General features: G+C 45.9%; 1 protein-coding gene across 1 annotated transcript in view; it reads right to left on the bottom strand.

The window, feature by feature from the left end:
• Positions 1–16,382, bottom strand: part of kiaa0586 (KIAA0586 ortholog) — a gene marked incomplete at both ends in the record, with an annotated part of 105,993 nt that extends 89,611 nt beyond the window's left edge. The window contains 3 exons of the mRNA XM_084338111.1: positions 6,417–6,497; positions 14,858–15,026; positions 16,285–16,382. Coding sequence (XP_084194237.1) covers positions 6,417–6,497; positions 14,858–15,026; positions 16,285–16,382 — 348 coding nt within the window. The remainder of the gene's footprint in view (positions 1–6,416; positions 6,498–14,857; positions 15,027–16,284) is intronic.
• Between the last annotated feature and the right edge of the window lie 592 nt (positions 16,383–16,974).

The following is a 16,974-nucleotide window of genomic DNA, read 5'->3' as shown; positions in this document are numbered from 1 at the left end:
GCAATTGGTTTTGATAGTCTATCAGTGAGCTGGATGCAATCCTACCTGGAGGGGAGAGAACAGATGGTGGAGGTAAACGGTACCCTATCCCCCCCCCCTCACAGTGAGCTGTGGTGTTCCACAAGGAAGCATACTAGGTCCGCTACTGTTCCTAATTTATGCAAATGACATGTCGTCAGCTTGTGACTGCAACTTGTTCCTGTTTGCGGACGACTCAGCCCTGCTGGTCTCTGACAAGAACAAGTTACAGGTTGAAAAAACCCTCAGCTCGAAACTAGGACAAATCTGCATATGGCTCGCTGATAACAAACTATCATTACACATGGGCAAAACAGAGTCCATTCTCTTCGGTTCAAATGACAAACTCAGCAAGACCGACGGCTTCTCAGTTTCAGTGGATGACAATATTGTCACAAGGAAAGAAGAAATTACCTACCTGGGCTCCATCCTAGAGGCAAATCTTTCCTGTGACAAAATGGCATCCAATGTAATAAAAAAAGTCAACCAACGAACTCGATTCTTGTACCGGATCTCCTCACTGGTAAACAAGAATACCCTGAAGACTCTGGCAGGAGCACTCATTCAAGGGTCCTACGACTATGCTTGCACCTCATGGTACCAACCCACTAGTCAGACTACTGCTTGACCTTACTCCTAGAACCCACCTCACCCCTGCCCACTTTGACAACCTAGGATGGCTTAGAGTAGACGACAGAGTACAGCAACTTGCAATGGGCCTGGTCTACAAGATACACTACACGACCAAGGTACCCATGTACATGTCAAAATACTTCTCAAAGGTCAGTGAATACCACGATCACAACACCAGAGGGAGCTCCACAAATCATGTTAAACCCAGATTCGGCTCAAAAAAGGGACTAAACACGTTTCGCAATTATGCCACATCAATGTGGAACGCCCTACCTAAAGCTGTAAAGGAATGTGAATCACTACCCACTTTCAAAACCACTCTCAAAGAACACCTACGGGAGACTGCAATTAGAAACTGGCCCCTGTAAATGTCCTAACCCAACCCAATGTACAGTAAATGACCATGTATGGTTTTGTCAATATTCCAATGTACAGTTTTGCTTGTACAGTTTTGCTTGTACAGTTGTACAGTGTCCCCCCCCCCCCCCCCACCCCCCCCACCTACCCTCCAATGTACAGTTTCTACGTCAAATGTATATACTCTCTTTTCTGGACTCTTTTTGTATCACAAACAGTACTGTATTTGCAAATCTGATATGTCATAAATGTATAGATCTAGCAGTACTGTCTATCTGTATGTCATGTATGTCATATATGTTATGATGAATTGAAAATGGGGGACCCTGATGTAAACAAGACGAAAGTCTTTCTCTGGTCTGCATCCCCTTAACAATTGTATGTATTGAGCTGTACTGTACCCATTCTGCAATCTGTTAATAAAGTTTTCAATCAATCAATCAATCAATCAATCAGAGAGAGAGAGAGAGAGGGGGGGGGGGGCGGGGGCTGATAATCTCCATCTCAATATACTCTATCCCTCCACTCTGTTCTCTCCATCTTCTATTCACACCGTATCGTCCCTTTCTCGCATTCTCTCTCCTCCCATCAAAACATCCCTGGTTCCTGGGCAGAGAGAGGAGACCGTGGCTGACTCTCTCTCACCTGCTCTACTCCTCCCCTCTTCTGGACACACACAGAAGAGGACACCGCAAAAGAAGTTTCACTACTTTGCTGTCATCGCCTTCCAGTCTCTCTGATACTGCAGCAAGAAACAATACAACATGGTGGTTAGACCACATGACTGTGATCTACTGGCCTGGAGATGATGGAACAATGGAGAGGAGAGGAGAGGAGAGGAGAGGAGAGGAGAGGAGAGGAGAGGAGAGGAGAGGAGAGGAGAGGAGAGGAGAGGAGAGGAGAGGAGGAGAGTTGAGGAGAGGAGAGGAGAGAGGAGAAGAGAGGAGAGATGAGGAAATGAGATATGAGGAGAGGAGAGGAGAGATGAGGTGAGGAGAGATGAGGTGAGGAGAGATGAGGTGGGGAGAGATGAGGTGAGGAGAGGAGAGCAGAGGAGAGGATAGGATAGCAGGAGAGATGAGGAGAGGAGAAAGAAGATGAGAGGAGAGAAGAGAAGAGAAGAGAAGAGAAGAGAAGAGAAGAGAAGAGAAGAGAAGAGAAGAGAAGAGAAGAGAAGAGAAGAGAAGAGAAGAGAAGAGAAGAGAAGAGGAGAGGAGAGATGATGTGAGGAGAGGAGAGCAGAGAAGAGATGAGAGAGGAGAGGAGAGATGAGGAGAGCAGAGGAGAGAGAAGATGAGGAGAGGAGAGATGAGGAGAGCAGAGAGGAGGAGAGGAGAGGAGAGATGAGAGGAGAAGAGAGGCGATTTTCTACCCCATACATCAGAAAGTTCTCTGAATATTCTTGTTGCCAAAGCACACCTCAGAGAAACAAGGTGCACTAAACTGTGACCGCTTGGAAATGACAGGCCTTATAGGATTATAGCTCGGCCGGCAAACGCAACGAGGCGCTGGACTTGTATTCATTTGGAGGTACAAGGTCACGAGGTCTTTGAACTACATTTCACTGACGTAAAGTACAAGAGCGGCAGACTTCCATCACGCTGCCGTGACGTCATGTTCTTCCACAGACGGAGGCTTTCTAGCCAACACTCTCCTGCCTTGGCCACACCGTACCATTGCCCTGGCGTTGCCCTTTCGAGGGGGGAAACATGTAAAGCGTGCGTCAAGTGGCTAAAAGCAGCCAACAAACAGAAAGCTGCTGTAAGGACTGCCAGCTAGGTAGCTGTGCTAATGTCAGTTGGCGGCCGACGCGGTGCCCGCGCCAGTGTTGCCAAGACAGGATGGTAGTGGCTGGAAGGCATCCGCTTTATACAGCCGGCTGCCTCCGACTGTGGAAGAATGGTGCTCTGCACGCAGCTACACCGTGGACTCGTCACATGACCACCGTGATGGCACAGCGGCAGTGATGGAACTCTGCCGTTCTGTTCGACGACGATACTTTCCTAACTTAACCCTCGAGGCACCTTAGTCGCAGAACTGGTCAAATGGGTTAGGCTTAGGGTTTTCTTCACGTGTGTTTGTGGATAGCGTTGGCTAGATGGTATGTTTATGCCAAAAAAGTTGCTCAGTATCACATCTTGGACTCACATTACAATAATCCATGTTTGTTTTTTTTAAAACAATCACTATTAAGCGCATGAACAACAAGTGTCACACCTTTCACCCTAGTCGCAGAACTGGACAGGTTAGGGTTAGGGTTAGGGTTAGGGTAACCCTAGGGTAACCCTAACCCCCTAACCCTAACCCCAACCCTAATTTAAGAAATGGTTAAAATCGTGAAAATGAATAAATATTCGATATGTATGGTGAGGACTGAAGTTAATAATGATATTCATGAAAGAAAATTGGAACAATACATGAAAAAGATGTTTTACTGAGATTGCAGTTTCGGTCACTAGGGAGACAGGTAGTGGGTTTTTTAAAGGTTGACTCAAGGGTTAATGAAAGAAAATCCCCAAAAGGTAAGACATTGGTGCAACTGCCTCAGGGGCAGAGCCTGGTGCAGTCAGTGTGTTGTTCCTGTGACTGGTGAGTTATGGCCTGGTGCAGTCAGTGTGTTGTTCCTGTGACTGGTGAGTTATGGCCTGGGCCTGGTGCAGTCAGTGTGTTGTTCCTGTGACTGGTGAGTTATGGCCTGGGCCTGGTGCAGTCAGTGTGTTGTTCCTGTGACTGGTGAGTTATGGCCTGGTGCAGTCAGTGTGTTGAATCCTGTGACTGGTGAGTTATGGCCTGGTGCAGTCAGTGTGTTGAATCCTGTGACTGGTGAGTTATGGCCTGGGCCTGGTGCAGTCAGTGTGTTGAATCCTGTGACTGGTGACTTATGGCCTGGGCCTGGTGCAGTCAGTGTGTTGAATCCTGTGACTGGTGAGTTATGGCCTGGTGCAGTCAGTGTGTTGAATCCTGTGACTGGTGAGTTATGGCCTGGTGCAGTCAGTGTGTTGAATCCTGTGACTGGTGAGTTATGGCCTGGTGCAGTCAGTGTGTTGAATCCTGTGACTGGTGAGTTATGGCCTGGGCCTGGTGCAGTCAGTGTGTTGAATCCTGTGACTGGTGAGTTATGGCCTGGTGCAGTCAGTGTGTTGAATCCTGTGACTGGTGAGTTATGGCCTGGTGCAGTCAGTGTGTTGAATCCGTCAGTATGTGGAGAGCAGAGGTTGTCCTAGATTTTCCTTTATACGATCATCTTTTTATTTAATTAAATTTTTTACATAACATTTAACAAGACATACCAGAACACAATAATAAATAATGTAAATAATAATTGAAGGAGTAAATAAAATAAAATATAATATAATAATAACAATAATTAACAGATCAACAGACAATAACAATAACATTTGGGGTCACAAGACGATCATCTAAAAGAATATGATAAAAAAAAGAAAACAGCTGAAAATGATATCTATAGCATTTATACTTAATGATAGAAATGAGTTTCAGCTTTTTTGAATCCATTCAAATCTGCACATTAAATCGGGAGAACCCAAAAGTAATTAACAAGTGTACACATAAACTGAAAGAAAGGGTCCAATGCCTTCCATTTTGGGGTGGGTTTCCCCTTTAAACCTCTCCCCTCGCTGGTCCAGGGACTCTAACCGGCAACCTTCCGGGTCACAAGTACGCTTCTCTAACCTTTAGCCTCTGCTGCAGAGTACAGTACATGTAGTGTTGTGTTCCTGAGGTGCATAACATGTGTGTTTGTGTTTTCATGCCAGAATCAATTGTTGGACCTCCATAATTCACCAAGAAACCACAACAACAAATATGTCATTAAATAAACTCCTAACTGCAATGAACAGATACTGAACAAAGCGCACGCACGCACACGACACACACACACACACACACACACACACACACACACACACACACACACACACACACACACACACACACAGACACACACACACACACACACACACACACACACACACACACACACACACACACACACACACACACACACACACACACACACACACACACACACACACACACACACACACACACATTCATAACAAACTGTACCAGAATAAACCAATAGCAGAGGAAGAACAGCTTAGGACATTGATTTCCTGTCACCATTGTGCCTCTTACTATGCCTTGCCTGTACACTGCAGATAACACAAAGTACATTTACCTGTGTGTGCGTGTGTGTGTGTGTGTGTGTGTGTGTGTGTGTGTGTGTGTGTGTGTGTGTGTGTGTGTGTGTGTGTGGGTTACAGCTGAACAAGCAAGATACCACAGGCCTGTGCTAGTACCATCAATGGGTTATGGAGAGGAGAGGAGAGGAGGAGAGAGGAGAGGAGAGGAGAGGAGAGGAGAGGAGAGGAGAGGAGAGGAGAGGAGAAGAGAAGAGAAGAGAGGATGAATGAATGAATGAATGAATGAATGAATGAATGAATGAATGAATGAATGAATGAATGAATGAATGAATGAATGAATGAATGAATGAAAACTTTATTTAACAGATTGCAGAATGGGTACAATACAGTACGGCTCAATACACACAATTGTTAAGGGGATGCAGACCAGAGAAAGACGTTTGTCTTGTTTACATCAGGGTCCCCCATTTTCAATTCATAGTGACATTTATGACATACACAACATACATGACATCATGACATTTATGGCATAGGGACATACATGACATACAGGTATATAGTACTGTTACATTTGTGACATATACGATATGCAAATATACAGTACTGTTACCCAGAGATCCTAACAGAAAATATATACATATGATGGAGAGAAGACTGTACATTAGGAGGGGGTGGGTTGGTGGGAGAAAATATATACATACAGGGAGAAAATATATACATACGTATTCTGCTAAATGTACATTTGAAAAGGAAAAAAGTCCATGACATTAACACAGCCAGGGTTAGAGATATTGTAATCACTAACACAGCCAGGGTTAAAGATATTGTAATCACTAACACAGCCAGAGTTAAAGATATTGTAATCGCTAACACAACCAGGGTTAAAGATATTGTAATCGCTAACACAGCCAGAGTTAACTTAAAGGTAATGTAATATCGCTAACACAGCCAGGGTTAGAGATAATTCAATCACTACCACAGCCAGGGTTAACTTAAAGGTAATGTAATATCACTAACACAGCCAGGGTTAACTTAAAGGTAATGTAAACACTATCACAGCCAGGGTTAACTTAAAAAAGAATGTAAACACTAACACAGCCAGGGTTAGAGGTTCTATTGCCACTGGAGACATCAAAATAAAACATAAGCACTCACATGACTGCAAGTTCATTTGGACAAAAGCACCCACCAAACGTCTGTTCCAGTTCACTACATAACTTTGTTTCATACTTTCTAACCTACCAGGGAGGTGCTGGCTGGAAGAGGAGGGCCGGGGAACTGAGAGGTGGTGGTGGGAGCAGCGCTGGCTTCTGGCCCCGGTGTCTGAGGAGGGAGGGAGAGAGGGAGAGAGGGAGAGAGGGAGAGAGAGAGAGAGAGAGAGAGAGAGAGAGAGAGAGAGAGAGAGAGAGAGAGAGAGAGAGAGAGAGAGAGAGAGAGAGAGAGAGAGAGAGAGAGAGAGGAGGAGAGAGAGAGTTGATTGATTGATTGATTGAACACTTTATTAACAGATTGCAGAATGGGTACAATACAGTACGGCACAATACAGACAACTGTTAAGAGGATGCAGACCAGAAAAAGACTGTAAAAAAAAGAAAAGAGAAAGGGAGAGAGAGAGAGAGGGTGAGAGAGAGAGAGAGAGAGATGTGGAGGGGGAGAGAGAGTGAGAGGGAGAGACAGAGGGGGAGAGAGATAGAGAGAAAGTGATAGTGTAAGAGACAGAGATAGTGAGAGTGAGATAGAGAGAGAGAGAAATATATATATATATATATAGGGAGAGAGAGAGAGAGAGAGAGAGAGAGAGAGAGAGAGAGAGAGAGAGAGAGAGAGGGGGGCCATGTTCCCACCCAAGTAGTTTTATATGCATGATTAGAGAGGCTTTTATTTTCCTGAATATCACAAAAAGGTGTTTATGCTTGAGGTGGTTTTCGTGATTGTCGATTATGAGTTGATGCACTAAATAAGCAAATGGAAACGCATTTGTCAAATAAATAACGACATAGAGATAAAAATCCCACACGACTGAGCAGCTATTTTGGTTCCAATTACATTGCTCAACAATTCTAAATAGGATTTAAAGGTTCTGGAATCAGGCACTAAAGAGCTGCCTGCGACCACAACGTCCCCAGTCAGAACAGTCAAACACCCCAGTATGGGAGACCGGGAGTCTGTGTAGAATATATTAGGACTTATTAATACCTTTGTGTAAGAATAAGACTGTTACGACCCTGGCTCAAAGGGACGCAACATAAGTGCAAACAGACACCAATGCCTGTGTTTAAACCAAAAGAATACTCTACCTATGAATAATAGCACAAACTAACGATCAAAGAATGGTGGAACGTGAAAAGACTCTGTTTCCACAAACTCTTCTAGCAACAGTCAGGCTGCATGTGTGACTGAGGGACTGGCTTTAACCTGCCAGCAGGTATCCAATCAGCAGCAATCAGCTAATTAGCAGCCCTCACCTGCATGCACAGTGACACAGGAGTGATCAAGCTCATGGTACATAACAAAGACAATTACATTGGCCCCTGTTACAACTGTTCCCAGTCACCCCTATGTTGAATATTGGCCTCCGCGCTTCTAGTCGCAAAAAAGTTTTCTCAGTCCGAGACTAAACTTTTTGGGGGACATACATGGTTTTCATCCGACACCGATGTGATAATGGGTTGTTTCAGCCCGTTCCATTACCCCGTCCTGAAGGTACTCTGCAAAAGAGGCAGGGACCTACGGAGCGTGCTCAGAAAATCAATGGCCGACCGGCCAGACAAAGGTGCATGGCATGCTGGGAGGAGAGGAGGAAGGGAGGAGAGGAGGAGAGGAGGAGAGGTGAGACGGGAGGATGGATGAGAGGAGTAATCTATTAAAGAGAGAGGTAGTGGAGGAGAGGAGGAGAAGAGAGGCGTAATCTATTAAAGAGAGAGGTAGAGGAGGAGAGGAGGAGAGGTGAGACGGGAGGATGGATGAGAGGAGTAATCTATTAAAGAGATAGGTAGAGGAGGAGAGGAGGAGAGGAGGAGAGGAGAGGAGTAATCTATTAAAGAGAGAGGTAGAGGAGGAGAGGAGGAGAGGAGAGGAGTAATCTATTAAAGAGAGGTAGAGGAGGAGAGGAGGAGAGGAGCATTCTATTAAAGAGAGGTAGAGGAGGAGAGGAGGAGAGGAGGAGAGGAGTAATCTATTAAAGAGAGAGGTAGAGGAGGATAGGAGAGGAGTAATCTATTAAAGAGAGAGGTAGAGGAGGATAGGAGAGGAGTAATCTATTAAAGAGAGAGGTAGAGGAGGATAGGAGAGGAGTAATCTATTAAAGAGAGAGGTAGAGGAGGAGAGGAGTAATCTATTAAAGAGAGAGGTAGAGGAGGAGAGGAGTAATCTATTAAAGAGAGAGGTAGAGGAGGAGAGGAGGAGAGGAGTAATCTATTAAAGAGAGAGGTAGAGGAGGAGAGGAGGAGAGAGGAGTAATCTATGAAAGAGGGGTGTGGGGGGGAGAGGAGTAATCTATGAACGAAGGAGGTGGGGGAGGAGAGGAGGATTAAAGAGGGAGGTAGGGGGGATGGCAGGGGAGAGACAGAGAGAGAGAACAGGAGAACAGAGTAGCATAAAGGTCTTACAGATTGTGTCTTCGCTCCAGATACCATCTGAGGGACACACCTGCCGGCCAATTAGATTAGCCTGTACCTTGTCCTGTCCCCTTAATGCTGACAAGGACATCGGCTCACCACGGCAACCAACACGCGTCTTTGAGCGGGGGGAAGGTGTGTGTGTGTGTGTGTGTGTGTGTGTGTGTGTGTGTGTGTGTGGGTGTGTGTGGGTGGGGGGGGCAGGGGGGGTTGGCTATGGGTGCGGGCTCCAAGCAATCAGCAGCAAGGGCCAAGGGGATAATCGGGTTCTGGAGTGAGTGAGTGAGCGAGTGAGTGAATGAGTGAGTGATTGGGAGTGTGTGTGAGTGAGAATAAGGGGGAGAGAATATGTGTGTCTTTATTATTAAATTATGTGCGTGTGTGCGCGTGTGTGTGTGTGTGTGTGTGTGTGTGTGTGTGTGTGTGTGTGTGTCCTTGCGGGCACGGCGGCAATAACAACAGCCTCATGCGGCGCGGCCGGCGACAGCGGCTCGCAGACTTGTGTACGGGAATACAAAGAGGGCAGGGGAGTTAATTGAAACGAAGGCGGCACAACGGGAGCGACGGGGGAAACGGAACATTGCGGAGACAGAGACGCAGTTTGGAACGATGTTTCCTTGACCTTGTCTTAATGAACGGACGGTTCGCAAGCGCCAGCCGCGCGGACGGAATGCTAATCCGCGATGATTGAAGACGAGAGGACCTCCGAGCGCTTGCTTTTCCACAAACTACTTGTAGACATCGTCCAGGGCTGGTGGAAAGGTAGTGAATGTATAGTGAAGGTAGGGAAGGTGGTGAAGGTAGTGAAGGTAGTGAAGGTAGTGAAGGTAGGGAAGGTGGTGAAGGTAGTGAAGGTAGTGAAGGTGGTGAAGGTAGTGAAGATAGTGAAGGTAGTGAAGGTAGTGAAGGTAGTGAAGGTAGTGAAGGTGGTGAAGGTAGTGAAGATAGTGAAGGTGGTGAAGGTAGTGAAGGTAGTGAAGGTAGGGAAGGTAGTGAAGGTACTGAAGGTAGTGAAGGTAGTGAAGGTGGTGAATGTAGTGAAGGTGGTGAAGGTGGTGAAGGTAGTGAAGGTAGTGAAGGTGGTGAATGTAGTGAAGGTGGTGAAGGTAGTGAAGGTGGTGAAGGTAGTGAAGGTAGTGAAGGTGGTGAAGGTGGTGAAGGTACTGAAGGTACTGAAGGTGGTGAAGGTAGTGAAGGTAGTGAAGGTAGTGAAGGTGGTGAAGGTAGTGAAGGTGGTGAAGGTGGTGAAGGTAGTGAAGGTAGTGAAGGTACTGAAGGTGGTGAAGGTGGTGAAGGTGGTGAAGGTAGTGAAGGTGGTGAAGGTAGTGAAGGTACTGAAGGTGGTGAAGGTGGTGAAGGTGGTGAAGGTAGTGAAGGTAGTGAAGGTAGTGAAGGTAGTGAAGGTAGTGAAGGTAGTGAAGGTAGTGAAGGTGGTGAAGGTAGTGAAGGTAGTGAAGGTAGTGAAGGTGGTGAAGGTAGTGAAGGTAGTGAAGGTAGTGAAGGTAGTGAAGGTGGTGAAGGTAGTGAAGGTAGTGAAGGTGGTGAAGGTGGTGAAGGTAGTGAAGGTGGTGAAGGTGGTGAAGGTAGTGAAGGTACTGAAGGTGGTGAAGGTGGTGAAGGTAGTGAAGGTGGTGAAGGTAGTGAAGGTAGTGAAGGTAGTGAAGGTGGTGAAGGTAGTGAAGGTGGTGAAGGTAGTGAAGGTAGTGAAGGTGGTGAAGGTGGTGAAGGTAGTGAAGGTACTGAAGGTGGTGAAGGTGGTGAAGGTAGTGAAGGTGGTGAAGGTAGTGAAGGTAGTGAAGGTAGTGAAGGTAGTGAAGGTAGTGAAGGTAGTGAAGGTACTGAAGGTGGTGAAGGTGGTGAAGGTGGTGAAGGTAGTGAAGGTAGTGAAGGTACTGAAGGTGGTGAAGGTAGTGAAGGTAGTGAAGGTAGTGAAGGTAGTGAAGGTAGTGAAGGTAGTGAAGGTAGTGAAGGTGGTGAAGGTAGTGAAGGTAGTGAAGGTAGTGAAGGTAGTGAAGGTACTGAAGGTGGTGAAGGTAGTGAAGGTAGTGAAGGTAGTGAAGGTAGTGAAGGTAGTGAAGGTAGTGAAGGTAGTGAAGGTGGTGAAGGTAGTGAAGGTAGTGAAGGTAGTGAAGGTAGTGAAGGTAGTGAAGGTAGTGAAGGTGGTGAAGGTAGTGAAGGTGGTGAAGGTAGTGAAGGTAGTGAAGGTAGTGAAGGTAATGAAGATACTGAAGGTAGTGAAGGTAGTGAAGGTAGTGAAGGTAGTGAAGGTGGTGAAGGTGGTGAAGGTGGTGAAGGTAGTGAAGGTAGTGAAGGTGGTGAAGGTGGCGAAGGTGACGAAGGTAGTGAAGGTAGTGAAGGTAGTGAAGGTAGTGAAGATACTGAAGGTAGTGACGGTACTGAAGGTAGTGAAGGTAGGAGCCTTTACCTCTTTACCTATGAGGCAGCTGGATTCACGAGATCACAAGAGACACCATACTCTTCAAGGTATGCGCTTGTAAGAGGTAAATGGACTGCATTTATCCAAAGCGCTTCACGACTTATGCCTCACATTCACCCAATCACTCACACACTCCCAACCATGCGAGGTGTCTTGCTCAAGGCCACGTAAGACACGCTGCCAGGGAGGAACCGGAATCAAACGGGGAACCTTCCAATTACCGGACCTTAACTGAGTCACCCCGTGGCTTGTGGCCGAACCATTGGTTCAGACCCTCACTGTCCTGTGAGGAACCACTGGCAGATACGGTCCTGGGCCCTCATTTATCAACACTTCTTAGAAAGTGTTCTATTTCCGTTCTTAAGCACAGAATTTAGAATGTGTGTACGCACAGAAAAATCGGGATTTATCACACGTGCATACACGGGTCGTACGCGCACTCCGTGTTGATAAATACCATTAAGTTCTACGCTCCGCGCTCGTGCACGATTTTAAGTATTTGCATATAGCACCGCCCGTAATTAACCATATACGGTAATGGAACACCCCCATGAAATGTGGAAAAATGGACTAAGCAGAGCGAAGCGTGTTATGGGAGAAATACGTGACAGGCTGACAGACATGTACATGGTGATGTCGGATATGATATCTATTAACGTAAAGACCATATTAACTAATAAAGACCGTGCTGGAATATGACTGCCTTTTTCCGTTTCGTTCGATTAATACCCAGGGATTAAAGACAATTTTCTACCTGCATATGATTTGTAGAGGCATACAATCTATTTTGATGTCGGTATTAAGTAGCCTATATAGACAATAATACGAGAGCATATACAAGAACAATGAATCTCACTGCCATGTATGATGTAGCCTATACGCCTACATGTGTATGTGTAGCCTGCCTATATGTGATCAATACAAACTTGAACTTGAATTCCATCATGTCTGTGTGCGGGTCACTGCGGGAGCTCACAAGGCTGTTGTCACAATGTAAATAAGAACGTGCACTGAAAAGTTACAGTATGTAGTTGGTTGATTATTTGTATGACAGTCAGTAAACCCTTGCAAAAAGTATCCGTTCTATTTAATGAATTGAAAACATGCAGCATGCCTTTCCTCTCGGCATGCAGCAACGACATGTATCAGGCAAATGCGCATCGCAACATTGACTGAGTGGAATCCCTTTCTATTCACATAACTGCATTTGTGATGGAGCTTTGACAGCTACAGTAACAGTCTATTGCTCGATCCATCTCCAATATCACGATGGACCGTGCCGGTGGCAAAGACCCGAGGGTGGAGAGGACTTGAATGAATTCCATCATCATATTTATATGTTGTGTCTGTCCACTATGTTTGTTACTTTGTTATTTCCCCCCCCCCTATCTATGTAAAGCGACCTTGGGTCTCCTGAAAGGCGCTATATAAAATGAAGCTATTATTATTATTGTTATTATTATTATTATCACGTCTGTGCGGGAGCTCACAAATAGACTGTTAGTCTCAGTGAAGTTTCAACGGAGGTCATCTATTCTAACCAACAAATTGAAGTAGAAAACATTTCGTTGTGACCAATCTTATTTGGAAACATGACACACAAAATAATAGTATTTCGCTTTTTATTTTAAACAATATTTAATCGCGTTTGGAGGTTGGTGTTTTGCGTCTGCCCCCCCGTGCCAAACAAGCAGGCCAACCTCTTGTTCGCGCGTGAGCACGTTATAATTACACTACTGTCGCTATTTTACAATGAACTATAATGAATTACGGGTCATACAGAAGTTGAACACGCCAGTTCTAACTTGAAAACTTGAACTTAAACTTAATGCACAGAAGCTTATTTCCGCGTTGCAGACTGCAGTCTTCATATTCTACCACTGGGCGCCAGGTACGTACGGCCGGAGCTGTACGTAAATATACGCACAAAGTCAAGCACACGTTCAAATTGATAAGTCCCACACTTTGCTTAGAAACGATCGTACGCACGGGTTAGGCACATATCTGTGCGTACGCAACGTTGATAAATGAGGGCCCAGACTCTGTGTGAAAGACTTGTCTACTGACACGCTCGCTACATAGGTAGCTTCCTCTTCAGCACTCTTCTACTACGTCATATGGTGCGTTGGTCTGAAGTTAGACCGGTCATAGACAGATGGTTCATCCAATCACCTGCCAAGTATTCTTTTGAAAGTGCCCGTCCTTTTCCAAACAGCCGCCAAGGACGACTTGTCAGATGGTTCTGTGTAACAAACCATCTGGCGCATCAGGTTACTGCAGCTCCCACCCTCTGGGACACTCTGTCTGCCCACATGACAAGCTCACAACTCACCTCTTCAAACCGGCTTTAGATCATGTCTTGTATTTGGTCATAATTCTATGTATCTTTCTTTCCCACCTGATTCTACTACTTTCATATTCTTTGTAAAGTGTGTGAAAAGTACTTGTGAATTTTATGTATTAGTACTAGTAGTAGTAGTAGTAGTAGTAGTAGTAGTAGTAGTAGTAGTAGTAGTAGTAGTAGTAGTCGCAGTAGTCGTAGTAGTGATAATAGTAGCAGTAGTAGTAGTCGTAGTAGTGGTGGTAGTGGTAGTAGTAGTATCAGTAGTAGTACTAGTGTAGTAGTACTAGTGTAGTAGTAGTAGTAGTAGTCGTAGTAGTCGTAGTAGTAGTAGTAGTAGTAGTAGTAGTAGTAGTAGTAGTAGTCCTACTCCTATCCAAGCTCCGGGAGGGTCATCAAAGAGAAGTCGCCTATTCTCAGTCCTTGCCCCACAATGGTGGAATGAACTACCCACCCCAGTTAGGACAGCCGAAACACGTCCAATCTTTCGCCGTCGACTAAAGACTCACTTCTTCAACCATTATCTGAATTTAAAAAAAAAAAAAAAAAAAAAAAAAATCTAACCCTAACTAACCATACTGTCATGCACTTGTCCTAATAAACTAACCTACACTGTAGCACTCAACACTTTGATGAACATTGTTACTCAGCTGATAGAGTTGTGCTCTTCCTGATGGCTTGTCGTACAGAACTTGTAAGTCGCTTTGGATAAAAGCGTCAGCTAAATGACTAAATGTAAATGTAAATGTAAATGTAGTAGTAGTAGTAGTAGTAGTAGTAGTAGTAGCAGCAGTAGCAGTAGTACTACTAGTGTAGTAGTAGTAGTGGTAGTAGTAGTAGTGGTAGTAGTTAGAAAATGGGAATAAATGTTAAAACGGCTTGCCATACTAGTGTAGTAGTAGTGGTAGTAGTACTAGTGTAGTAGTGGTAATAGTAGTAGCAGCAGTAGCAATAGTAGTACTAGTGTAGTAGTAGTAGTGGTAGTAGTACTAGTGTAGTAGTGGTAATAGTAGTAGTAGTAGTAGTAGTAGTAGTAGTAGTAGTAGTAGTAGTAGTAGTAGTAGTAGTAGTAGTAGTAGTAGTAGTAGTAGTAGTAGTACACTTAGCCATACCACTAGGCTGATGGGAAGGTAGTGTGTATCACAATTTACTGTATATATAGTGGAGTATTCCACTAGAGACCAGTGCTTTCTGCTCCGAGTAGTTCTGAGCTCTCTACCCTCAGAGGTCATGACCCCTCTCTCTCCGGGTGACCCCTGGACACACACACGCTGGGGAGTTCTCTCACCATCAGCAGGGTCTGCATCTCCGTCTTCAGACGCCCCATCTCCCTCATTATCTCACTGGCTCTCCCCGCCACAGCCTCGCCGGGATTGGCCAACGCCTGCAAATGGCTTCCCGTGGGAGGCCGGGTTGCCGTGGAAACGCCGGGAGCTTCTTGTTGATGTCGGACGCCCCTATGGAGAGATACGAGGAGATCAGCGTGTTATGTGTTGTTCGGTCTGGTCATAAGTAGTCAGGGCGCGATATCAAGCTGCTGCATGTGACTGGAACACATTACAAAACACCCTTAAACTCACTGCCCTCACATCGCTCACTGCTTTTAAACAAAATCTGCAACCAATCATAACCGACTGTTGCACCTGCTGACTGCCTCCCAATCGCACGCATAGCCCTCAGACTCTTCTCTGCTCCCCCTAAGCCCCCTCACCTACCTCCCTCCTTCTCCCCCTTTCTTCTCTCTCTCTCCCTCTGGTTCTCACTCTCCGTTCTCTTTTTCACCTCTCTCTCTTTCCTTCTCTCTCCCTTATTTATTGTAATTGTCCTTCCTTGTATACTATTGCTACTGTAATTTTGTATTTTATTTACTTGTATGCATGTACATAACCTTGTTTTTGTTACAGCCTTTACAGTTTTTTGTTGCATAAAAAGGCAGTGTAAACAATATAACAATATAATTAACTCTGGACATGCGCATTATGGGCAACAAGGTGCAAGATGAGGGTACGTATGCGCACTCAAGTTATATTATATATCAGCGCTATAGCAGTCATTTCATTCTACATTTTGACTGCTGAGAAATCAAAAAGGTGAAATGTTTCATGGTCTGATACTATAACTACAATCCTAAAATGACATAAGCAGATTACATTTCTGGTACCGTACTTCTGTATTCTGTGTACTATATTGAGAATACGGAACACGTCAAGTTCACTACCCTCCAGCTGCTCCGGAGAATCAAACCGACGACCTTCCAGCCTTTATAAAAATGTCATATAAAAATGCAGCCATTTACCGTTTAATATAAAGTTCAAACGTTACAGGCAACACTATGGACATAAGCCGGCGATATCGCCGTGTCATCAACCCGAGCGTGAACTGTTGCCATAACTCTCTCCTCGACGGCCGTTATCAGCCATTAGTTATGATGAGCTGGTGTTTATGGCCTAAGTGACGGTGCACTTCTCGCAGCATTATGCTGCACACTGCTATGGTGAGCAGCTTCCACCTCCCCTGCAGCTGCCCCGGGTCACATTAACCCCGTTTATCACCAGCTAAAGTATACAGTACTGTATAATATCCCAGATAGTATAATAGCCGGGTGGAGCCCGAGGCAGGGCCAGCCGAGGCTCACCGGGGCAGGGCCAGCCGAGGCTCACCGGGGCAGGGCCAGCCGAGGCTCACCGGGGCAGGGCAGGGCCAGCCGAGGCTCACCGGGGCAGGGCCAGCCGAGGCTCACCGGGGCAGGGCCAGGCGAGGCTCATGGGGCTTAAACGAGCTCCGCGCTTCTTGCGGTCCGTGCGGCTTAACATGCGGCATCGGCGGCCATTGTTGTTGCACATGTAAAATGGCAAATGAATGAATGTGTGCAGCCTCGTGGGTGCAGGCTTCGAGTGCGGCTCCGCGCACCTCCGAGACGTTGTGACGGGTTAGGGGGGGGGGTTAGGGTTAGGGGGGGGGAGGGGCACAAACCGCGGTGATTTGCTTCACCACGGTGATAGAGCGTACACTCCGTAGTTCGAGCCGCTCTCACACCGCGGCTCAACTACGAAGCGGCCCGACGTTTGCGGAGCTCTGTAGAGAGACGGCACAAACTCCCAAGACACTCTTCACATATCTGTGTTTCTACTCTCATTTGACAAATTTTCTTTTTTTTTTATCCACTTTTTCTCCCATTTTTCTATATTTTCTCCCATCCCAATTTCGTATCATCCAATTCAACCCTCCCCTGTCACGAACGCTGTTTCTTGCCTTCCACAAGCCGGCTGCAATGTGGACTAAGTCATACATAGCACAAGTCCCCTCCGGTACTTGAGGTAACAGCAGTCGCATCTTTTCACCTGCGCAGCTCGATCTCTCAGTGTCGAGGAGTAACGCGTGGGAGGCTCACGCTGCCCCCGACAC

The sequence above is a fragment of the Notolepis coatsorum genome (assembly GCF_963971535.1).
Source record: "Notolepis coatsorum genome assembly, chromosome: 2".
NCBI lineage: Eukaryota > Metazoa > Chordata > Actinopteri > Aulopiformes > Paralepididae > Notolepis > Notolepis coatsorum.
The sequence above is the reverse complement of the archived record's forward strand: the minus strand, read 5'-3'. Positions and strand labels throughout refer to the sequence as shown.